Below are 10942 nucleotides of genomic sequence, written 5' to 3' on the forward strand. Positions count from 1 at the left end.
TGAAATTTTAATAAGTGGATAACTATAGTGTCTCAATTGGCATAAAGATTTCCGCATATACCTCCAAGATACATAACTATGCTTTCCATATAGGATATAGTAAGTGATGTCACTTAGTAGGCTAGCATGTGTTAATATTCTACTTTGGCTAACTAGAGCACCTTCCATTGGTGTAAGGCTCTACAAAACTAAATCCCATGTTAGCAACCATGGTCTTAGCGTCAGTAAAGGCTATAGTTTCCCCAAAGTAAAATAGACAATAGAAGTGAAGAACTAGGTCCTAACTAGGATTACCTAAGGGTAGTTGCTAGGTGAAGGTTGTGGTATGGGACTTCATCTATGCATTGCACATGTAAATCTTGAAGGTATTTCTAGGAAGGTATCCTAATGTGTATGTATATGTTTAAGTCTCTATACATGACATTGTAGTATTCCTTACATGTTGTGATGATATGAATGGTATGAGTCCTAATGGGTCTATATGATAAGTTCTCTTCGTATGTGAATAATGATGGTCTTATTGACGATATGATTGAAGGTCCTACATTATATGCATATAGTTGACTATAATATTATGATTGATGTATGAAGTACATGTTATGATGCTTGTGGTCTTATAATTGGATTACTAAGTATGTGTGAGGTTATGGTATTAACATGTACATTGCACTGGTAGACTTAGATTATGATTGTGAGTAATGTATTATGTTAAGGGTAGTGTGAAGTGTGTGACTTGTTATATGAAATGGTCCTAAATAGATGTATTGACTTGAAAGGTTGTATGTATGGATTCCTTATGGCCTTAATGTGATGCTTTAGTATGGATAGTGTTATGGGACATTATCTATTCATTGTAGCAGGAGTCAGTAGAAGGTTACTGGGGAAGGTCAATAAGTTAGAATAAGAGGAAGTTCTTACGAGAGTTCACTGTAAATCTAAGTGAGCTTACTGTAAAGTGGTCTTAAAATGTGACTTAAATTCTATGTGTGATTTTAAGCGATATTATGACTATGGTATATGTCTAAATGAAATATGTAAGTTGTATAATGCTTAATGTATCAAGTTTTACGAAGTTTTAAGAAAAAGACATAATCCATGATTTCAAGTAAAATGTGCCTTTTTAAATGCATATTTTTGCATGGTTATCATAATTAATGCATTCTTGTATTTGTCTGATGTACTGTGGTTTCATGGTATTTTCAATGCTTTTCCTTATGTTTTGTGTGTGTCTAACGCCTTTTTGTAGTGATTTTAATGTACTTTTCTCTTTGTTTGCAAGAAAACTGTCTAAAATAAAAACGCGGAAGAACTGTGCTGACATTGCAGAAGTGATGAACTACAGAGCCATCGACGGTTTGTCGATCCCTCGACAGTCCGTAGGTGGCAACCGTCGTCTTAAGAAAAATGCTACTGAAGGAAGACCAGGGAATTCTAAACAAGTGTGGGGATACAAAATCTATCGATGGACCATCATATCCACGATGGACCGTCCTGCACATCCTTGATTGCTAATAGAGAGTAGCCCAACACGCGTCTTGAAAAGATTATAAAGTATTGAGAAACATAAGCCATCGACGGATCATCGCGCACTCAACGGACCGTAATCCTGGTCCATCAATGGTAACAATAAGCTGGAGAATAAAGCAACTGAAAAAAGATTTAGTGTGGAACAACGGGAGTCCTCGATTGTTCATCGTTGCCACGACGGTTCGTCGGTCTGGTTGTCGACTCAAACGCGTTTTTGGACATATTTTTATTAAATAGATTTCCTTTTTCTTTAGGACTTCTTTATTATAAATACTGGTAAAAACCTCATTTTTGAGGTTAGACTTTTAATTTTTTTTCTGACTTGAATATTGGTTGTTAAATTTTAGGTTTTGGAAAATATTTCATTTTTCTGGAATCTTTTGATGCATTATTTTCTCGAATTCAAGTGATTTTCTGGATTTTCTTCAATCTCATCAAAGTAAGTACATGAATTCTTTTCTAATCAATATGAATTGTTTAATTATGCACATGTGTAACTAACTCCATAACTAGGGTTGTGGGAACCATGAGTAAATAACAATGTAAAAACTAGCTAAAATAACAACTCTATAATAGTACCTTTCATATATTGTTAATTCTTTCGTTTAAAAGTTTTCTTAATGAGTGAACGTGTTAGAACTCACCTTTTTGCTATTTTCCAAACCAGAAGGTAGATTATAAGAAAAGAATTAACAAAGTAGATTTAGTATAGACCATCTAATAGGCTAGTGTCGATTGGTGCGAAGTAACAACTAAGCCGCACATCGATTATGATGCTTAATATGAGGTAAAGGTAGGGTTTAGTAAAGCATACACATGTAGCCGGACTAAGGTGCAGAGTGAAACTCCCTATTTGCCCGACCAAGGAATTAGGGATATATAACTTACCACTTTGCATGCAACATACAAGGAAGGGATTGTTATAGATAGAATTACCGCGTTACGAACCTATGGGGAACACTTATGCGTAGTTAGTCTTATCATTTGATAAACATCAATGGTTCATACTTGCTACTTGTTTACTTAGAAATATTTAACTCCTTTTTTTTATTTAAAATCACTCTTTTATTACCTATTTTCGGAAATGGCTTGATTCAATAGAAGTAATTGTAGGTTAAAGTTAAGTCTAAATCATTTTCCTCATGGGATTGACCCCAACCTCATTGTTTAGTTCTTTACCTCATACGACCTTTATACCTATTTTCGAGAAGTAAATTTGAGAGTATCAAATTTTTGCGCCGCTACCGAGGAAAGTGCCTTTTAGATTAACTTTAAACACATTTCCAAAATTTAGTCAACAATTTCCTATTTTTACTTTTTCTCTTTGTTTTTGTCACTCACATGTTTAGCTTTAGTGTATGCCATGTACATGGAGTCTAGGAGAACCAATATTTCCACTTGATCCATAACTAAACCGCACACTTCGCCAAAATGAATTTCAGAAAAAATCCTACTTATAAGATGACGATAAAAACCCATAATTTACCCCGCCGGTGTTTGCTTATAATCAAGTGGTTGTTGATAACCCCGGTGAAGATAATGCGAGGAGGAAACATCCCTCCACATGCCCTCAAGAGTAATATAGGGGAAATGTTAACATCACTGACTCTAATGGGCCAATTGTCCTACCTCCTCTACCACAGGGTCATACATTTGTGGTAACTAGTAGTCTAATGCAAATGCTGACGGCTAGAGGTTTGTTTTTGGGTGTATCTTCTGAGGACGCACATGCTCACATCACCAAAGTGAAGTGGGTGTGTAAGAGTTGTGTGGGGAGGCCTAATTAGAAAATGGGCATCATTAGGTTAAGAGTGTTCCCTCTATCACTGACATGAGAGGGTGCTATATGATTTACCGAGCTCCCCTATAACTGAATCTATACTTGGAATCAATTAAGGGATGTGTTCTTTGCATATTACTCCACAGTGTCTAAGAAGTTATACCACAAATATAGGGTGAACAACTTTGTGGCACTACTGGGAGAATTCGTTAGTAGTTCTTAGGATAGGTTCACCTCGTTCTTGAGAAGTGTTTCCAATAACCGCATTGATGATGAGTATCTAAAAGATTATTATTGATGAAAAAATGATAATAATAAAGCAATACTGGATACGATAGAGGGTGTTTCTTATATAGAGTGTCCTTATGCTGAGATCGCCGAGAAGATAGAGAAAATCTCCCAAAATAATAAAGTTTGGAGCACTCAAAATTCATTTACTAGGAGAAACACTTTTGCAGTGCAATCCGCAAACAACCCAGCCACAGATAAGATTCATGAAGAAAACTACTTGTCTAAACCACCCCCTCCGACTGATGAGTATTACTATGACGAGGACTCTTATGCTGTAAATGAGCAAATGAGGTGTTTTCGACCAGACGTCCAAGGCTCCAATAAGGAGAATAAGTGACGAGGTCAAGGAAATAAATATCGGAACTATGGTAATTACAACAGAGAGGGTCATTATGTCCGATATGGAATTACAATCGCGATAACAACTTCAACCGGGGTAATTATGCTTACAAAAATGATAGGAGTAGGCCCTGTGTTCCACCTTAAGATCGTGAAGTTGCTCCTAGGGATGGTGGAGGTATGTTGCAGAAAATGATGATAAGGTTTGATGCTAGTGATGAGTACACTAAAGAGTTGAGGAGTGACTTAGCGAGTATTTGGCAAATAGTTAATGCACATGCAATGTCGATCAAGCATCTTGAGTTGCGAATGTCCCAATTTCTTCGAATGTGAACCCACCCCAATTGGGCACTCTTCCAAGCAATATTGTCCAAAATCTGAAAAATGATGGACATTGTATGGCAGTCACAACTCAAGGTGGTAAGAAAACCATTGACCCACTGAGGTCATCTGGTGTAGAAAATGTGATTAGAGATAAGGTAGTGAAGGTTAGTGGTGAGTTAGGAGGAAAAATTTGGAAGGAAGCTGAGGTACCCCAAAAAGTGACCCCAATGCCTAGACCACCACCTCCATTCCCAGAGAGGTTAATGAAAAAGACCGAGGATGGTAAATACCAGCGTTTTATCACTATGCTCAAACAGCGTTCCGTCAATGTCCCTTTGATAGAAGCTCTTGAACAAATGCCTGGTTATGCCAAGTTCATGAAAGATATGGTCATTAAGAAAAGATTGGTCATTTTTGAGGATGATGATAGAATGCAACATTGTAGTGTTGTTTCTACAAGGTGTCTAGTGCAAAAGAAAGAAGATCTAGTTTCTTCACTATTCCATGTATAATCGGTTTATTATACTTTGCGAAAGCATTATGTGATCCTGGGGCAAGCATAAATCTCATTCCTTTCTCTATTTACAAGAAGTTGGGTTTGGGTGACCAAAAGCCCACTGCGATGCGCCTACTGATTGTTGATCGAATGGTGAATAGGCCTATTGGGATACTTTACGATGTGTTTGTAAAGGTTGAGTCACTCATATTTCTGGTCGATTTTGTGATTCTGGATTGTGAGGTTGATTTTGAGGTGCTTATTATTCTTGCGAGGCCATTCCTTGCTACGGGTAGAGCCTTGGTTGATATGGAGAAAGGGAAAATAAAATTTCGTTGAACAATAAAGAAGTAATTTTCAACATTTGAAGGTCCATGAGGCAGAGTGGTGAGATCCAATCGATATCTGCCATATCTTATAGGGTTGAAAATTCATCTGAGGTACAAATAGAAGAGCGTCTGGGTGTAGAAAAACTAACAGCAGTGATCATTAATTTTGATAGTAATTGCATTGAAATATATGGGTCATTAGTCGGGACACTTGATCGAGGTGATGTTCAGTGTAAACCAAAGAAGTTGGAGTTAGATATGAAGCATCGCGAGCCTCGACATGTGAAGCCATATATAGAGGAGGCTCTAAAAGTAGAACTTAAGGATCTACCACCTTATCTTAGGTATGTATTCATGGGAAAAGGTTACACTTTGTTGGTAATTATTGCATAAGGTTTGAATGTTCATCAAGTTGAGAGTTTGGTGGAGGTGTTAAAAAGGTTCAAAAGAGCTATTGGGTGGACTATTGTGGATATTATGGGATCCTTCCCAAGATTTGTTCACATAAAATCCAACTCATGCCCAATCATAAGCCCAGTATTAAACACAAGAGACGTTTAAATCCACCTATGTAAGAGGTGGTGAAGAAGGAAATTGTTAAGTTGTTGGATGCTGGAGGGATATATCCAATCGCTGATAGTAGTTGGGTATGCCGTGTTCACTGTGTACCTAAAAAAGGGGGAATGATTGTTGTCCCCAATGAGAAAAATGAGCTTGTACCAATGAGACGGTGACCGGATGGAGGGTATGTATGGATTATCGGAAACCAAATGCATGGATAGAGAACGACCATTTTTCTATGCCCTTCACGGATCAGATGTAGGATAGACTTGCAGGAAAGGGGTGGTACTGTTTACTTGATGGTTTTTAAAGTTATAGTCAAATTTCTATTGCACTTCAAGATCAAGAGAAAACAACTTTTAATTGTCCTTATGGAACCTTCACGTTCAAGAGAATGTTGTTTGGATTATGTAATGCACCGGCCACGTTTCAGAGATATATGATGTCGATATTCTCAGATATGGTAAAGGACACTATTGAGGTGTTTATGGATGATTTCACAGTGGTTGGTGACTCCTTTGAAAGGTGTTTGAGTCATTTGTCTGAGGTTCTTAAGAGGTGTGAAGATTGCAACCTTGTCCTAAATTCAGAAAAATGTCACTTCATGGTGAAAGAAGGTATTGTATTGGGTCATCCCATTTCAGAGAAGGGCATAGAGGTTGCTCGAGCTAAAGTTAAGGTGATAGATAGACTTCCTCCACCCACCTCGGTAAAAGGTCTGAGAAGTTTTCTTAGGCATGCAGGCTTTTACCAGAGGTTCATCTAGTATTTTTCAAAGATTGCACATCCTTTGTGCAAGTTGCTTGAAAAAGAGTATAAGTTTTATTTTGATGAATCCTGTCTTAACGCATTTGGTGAATTGAAGGAAAAGTTGGTGTATGCACCTATCATCATTTCTCTGGATTGGAGCAAGCCATTTGAGGTGACGTGTAATGCGAGTGGGGTTGCTCTTGGTGTGGTATTGGGTCAAAGAAAGAACAAAATCCTTCATCCCATTTACTATACTAGTAAATCCTTAATGAGGCCAAAATACTGATCATTCTGCTTTGAGATATTTGATGGCAAAGAAGGATGCAAAAACGAGGCTTACTTGTTGGGTATTACTAATGCAAGAATTTGACTTTGAGATGAAAGATGAAAAAGGAACAGAAAATCAAGTTGTTGATCACTTGTCCCGATTAGAAGATGAAGCAATGATGAAGTTAGGTGAAAAGGCTGAAATTGATAATAATTTCCCTGATGAGCATGTACTGGCTGCATCCCAAGACGTGATTCCATGATTCGTAGATTTTGTGAATTATCTAGCTAGTGATATCGTCCCACCAGACTTATCCTTTGATCAAATTAAAATATTCATGATGTGAAAACGTTCTTTTGGGATTTTTAATACTTATATAGGAGTTGTGCTAATGGGCTTATTCGGCTTTGTGTGCCGGAAGTTTAGATGTTAAGTGTTTTGGAGGCATGCCATTCTTCGCCTTTACGTGCGCATCATAGTGGTACCTGGACTGCTCAATAGATCTTCCAATGGATACTATTGGCCAACCATCCACTAAGTTGCTAATGAGTTCACCAAAGGCACGTGATAGATGCAAAAGAGATGGTGGCATTTCAAGAAAGCAAGAGTTTCCTATAAATCCCATTCTTGTGATTGAATTGTTTGATGTGTGGGGCATTGACTTTATGGGCCCTTTTTTGAGTTCTCATGGGATGAAGTACATTTTTTTCTCAAAATGGGTAGAAACTATCGCATTTTCGAATAATGAAGGGAAGAGTGTCACCGCGTTCTTGAAAAAGAACATATTTTCTAGATTTGGCAACCTAAGGGCTATTATCAGTGATGGAGGATCCCACTTTTGCAACAATATGTTTAAGGGATTATTGAAAAAATATGGGGTTCGCCATAATGTGGCCCCTTCTTACCATCCTCAAACCAGTGGGCAAGTTGAGGCTTCAATCATGGAGATTAAGCAGATTTTGGTAAAAATGGTGTTGCTAGTAGAACGGATTGGTCAAGGAGGCTTGATGATTCTCTTTGGGCCTAGAGGACAACATAAAAGACTCCCGTAGGTATGTCCCCATACCAAATTGTATATGGAAAGGCTTTTCACTTACCGGTTTAATTAAAGCATCAGGCCATGTGGGCAATGAAAAAGTTTAATATGGGTCAGAATGAGGCTGCGAAACAGAGGTTAAACGAGTTGAATGAGCTTGGCGATTTTTGCTTGAAGGCATATGAAAGTTCATCCATCTACAAATAAAAGATGAAGAAATACCATAACTATAATACTGACAAGCGCGATTTTTGGGTTGGAGATTTGGTGCGTTTGTTCAATTCTAGGTTGCGCTTGTTTCCGAACAAACTCAAGTTCAAATGGGCTGGCCCCTATTTTATCACCCAACTATTCCGTCATAGTGCGGTTATGTTGGAGAACAACGAGGGTATGAGGTTCAAGGTGACCGAGCAACGAATCAAAATCTATTTAGGGCATGTTTAAACGACGAATGAAGTGATCGAGGCATACCATCTTAGTGAAGTCTGAGTAATCAAGATTCCTCCGTCGTTCCAGAATGTTAAATCAAGTGATGATTGGTAGGAAACCCAATATGTATCCTCTAGCCAACTATATGTCTTTCATTATTTTCTAGGCATAGTTGCATTATTTTTGCTTTGATTACTTATGTCATGTCTGAATGTTCCTTTATTTTTCATTAGAAGTGTTGGATAAAGCGTAGAGTAGTATCCGTCTCCAAAAAGTATCCAAAAAACACAAAAACATAAGATTAATGCGTTTAAATGTGAAGGGACCAAATAACCAGAAATATGCAGAAAATTGGTCTGGTGTACCCATCGACGGGCCCATCAACAGACTGTTGTCCATTTGACGTACCGTCAGTATGATCCGTCATGCCCTGATATGTTCTTTAAACTTTTCTAAGTTAGGGCACTATCGACAGAGGGTTCGATGGATAGTCGACCAACTACTATCCGTCGACGGTTAATCGTCGATCCCTCACCCACCAAACGAACATGACCCGTCCGTCTACATATTAATAGTTTTTAGACTTTTCAGTTGATCACCTCTTCAAATAAACCCAATAACCATTTCCGTCCCTATTTCCACTCATTTCCCCACTAACTCACCCATTAAATCCCATTCCATAATCAGATTCCCACAATTCCCCCACTTCCACAAAATCCATTCTCTCCCCAAATCTTCCATCTTCTTCAGTATCCTTTTCGATCGGCGTTGTGCTTAGTGTTGTTGTTGTTCAAATACAAGTTTGCATACTCCTTTTCCTCCACTACAGCTTTAAGGTATGTTCTTCTAATCAGCTAGATTAACTATCATTAATATTCTTGTTAACTTGATGTCTTACCTTGTGGGTCTAGAATTTCGGACCCCTTCGCATGATAAAAACTAACACCTGAAGTCCTAATTCCCATAGAACACTGAAATTGAAAAATGGACGGGGGTGTTTTGTTAAAAATGTGTTGTGTTTGCATGTTGTATTTCTGACATAGGGTTTTTATAGGATGTAGAATCAAATGTTCAAACTATGATAATTCATGCCCTAGCAATGATGAAATAATGGATTAAATGTTAGGAAAACTTAAGGTCTTTAAGGATACTCTGAATTCGTACATTAAGGGAAACAAGATGGCTTCAAAATTCTGTCCCTAAAGGACAGAAAGAGACTCCATCGACAGACCGTCGATCCCTCAACGAACAGTCGTTGGGATCCATCTACCCGAACATCCGTTGCTTAGTCTAAGTGCCCATCAACGGACCCCATTGATGGACCGTCGTTCCTTCGATAGTCAATCCTGTACAACCATCGACGCTATCAGAACCTGTGTTTCCGACAATCAAAAAATATTCTAAGTATCCATCGATGGACCCTATTGACGTATCGTCGTCCCTTCGACGGTCCGTCTTGCACAACCGTCAACAATATCAGAACCTTTATTTCTGATTTTCAAAAAAAATATTCTATGTGTCCATCGACGAGCTGCACTGACAAATCGATGTCCCTTCGACGGTCCTTCCAGCACAACCGTCGATGTTGTAAGAACCTTTGTTTCTAATTTTCTAAAAAAATATTCTAAGTGTCCATCGATGAATCCGGTGATGGACAACCATCGACACTATCATACCTTTGTTTCTGATTTGCTAAAAATATTCTTCTAAGTGTCCCTCGACGAACCCCCATGTCGGACCATCGATGGGTCCATCGAGCAGTGCTGCACTTTTGCACTGCCATTCCATTATGTGTTTTACTCTCGTGTTTGATGATTTTAAATGTGTTACAAACTTTTAGTAGTAGTAATAACTTCTTTTTGAAGGTACATATGGCACCCAAGCAAGAGTGTGTCTACTTGAATGGGCGTTCAAAGTTTGTCACTCCGTCAAACCGGATGGTCATAGGCTCAGACGATGAGCGTGACTCGGAGTACATGCCACCAGGAACCCTAACTCCTACTTGTGCTGCCCGCACCACCAAATACACTCCCATGAAGGTGGTTTCCAGCGGATTCACTGCCTTCCAGTCTGAAGAGGAAAGCATACTGATCGGCAAACCTTATGTGTTGATTGCACATTCTTACGGAGGGTGTGGATCCGAAAGGCTTCCAGTTCTGTGGAATTATCAGACTTTGTGGAGGCTTATAGGTATGATGATACTTCTTCTTCTCAAAATGCAAATACTCCAGCTATTTCGGTTGAGTCTGCGTCGTCTGATAAGGCTGATAGTGCTGATTCTACTCCAGCACCGCCGACTGACGTCCCTGCTTTGGTAGCTGATCAACCCTACTGGTGGTGTTTCGAGGGCCAGTATCAAGTAAATGTTGATGCCAAGGTTCCAACGACAAGGGGGTCATGACCCAGACCCTGACACTCGAGCGGCGGGTTCTCATAGGGATTCTTTCCACTATGCCGACAATGCATGCTATATTCACCATACATCGCATGAACTGGATGTCTCGGAATGTGGGATGCTATAGAGCAAATGGTTGAAGAGTTCTATGCCTCCTATGTAAAGACTTTCTGGTCTAAGTTGGACAGGCGGGACATCATAGCCAAACATGCACTTATTGAGTACGTCCGAGTCTATGGCAAACGGGTTAATTATTTCTTTGCCAGCCATTCATAGGTTTCTCTATGGAGCAGACGTTGATGCCACCAGGCCCCCCTCACTGCCGAGTTTGACTATCGTGAGCTGAATTTAAGAGAGACCACCAAGCGGTGAATAGCACAACACCTCTTCGTGGATCGTGAGGTGGCTGATTGGTTA

General features: G+C 39.1%; 2 protein-coding genes across 2 annotated transcripts; both read left to right on the plus strand.

The window, feature by feature from the left end:
- Positions 1-4335: 4335 nt before the first annotated feature.
- On the plus strand, positions 4336-5096 carry LOC138349276 (uncharacterized). The gene is made up of 2 exons (XM_069299596.1): positions 4336-4702; positions 4798-5096. Exons 1-2 carry the CDS (start codon positions 4336-4338, stop codon positions 5094-5096), a joined length of 666 nt encoding a protein of 221 aa, XP_069155697.1.
- Positions 5097-7174: 2078 nt separating this feature from the next.
- LOC138349277 (uncharacterized) lies at positions 7175-7908 on the plus strand. Its single transcript, XM_069299597.1, has 2 exons — positions 7175-7627; positions 7783-7908. The coding sequence occupies exons 1-2, from the start codon at positions 7175-7177 to the stop codon at positions 7906-7908; spliced, it is 579 nt and encodes a 192-aa protein (XP_069155698.1).
- Positions 7909-10942: the final 3034 nt, after the last annotated feature.

The sequence above is a fragment of the Solanum lycopersicum genome, chromosome 6 (genome assembly GCF_036512215.1).
Source record: "Solanum lycopersicum chromosome 6, SLM_r2.1".
Classification (NCBI taxonomy): domain Eukaryota; kingdom Viridiplantae; phylum Streptophyta; class Magnoliopsida; order Solanales; family Solanaceae; genus Solanum; species Solanum lycopersicum.

Coding starts and splice junctions, on each gene's coding strand:
- LOC138349276 (XM_069299596.1), top strand. CDS start 4,336: ATGGCAGTCACAACTCAAGGTGGTAAGAAAACCATTGACCCACTGAGG. Junction 4,703..4,797: donor TGATGATAGAATGCAACATT/GTAGTGTTGTTT, acceptor ACTTTGCGAAAG/CATTATGTGATCCTGGGGCA.
- LOC138349277 (XM_069299597.1), top strand. CDS start 7,175: ATGGATACTATTGGCCAACCATCCACTAAGTTGCTAATGAGTTCACCA. Junction 7,628..7,782: donor TGGAGATTAAGCAGATTTTG/GTAAAAATGGTG, acceptor TTAAAGCATCAG/GCCATGTGGGCAATGAAAAA.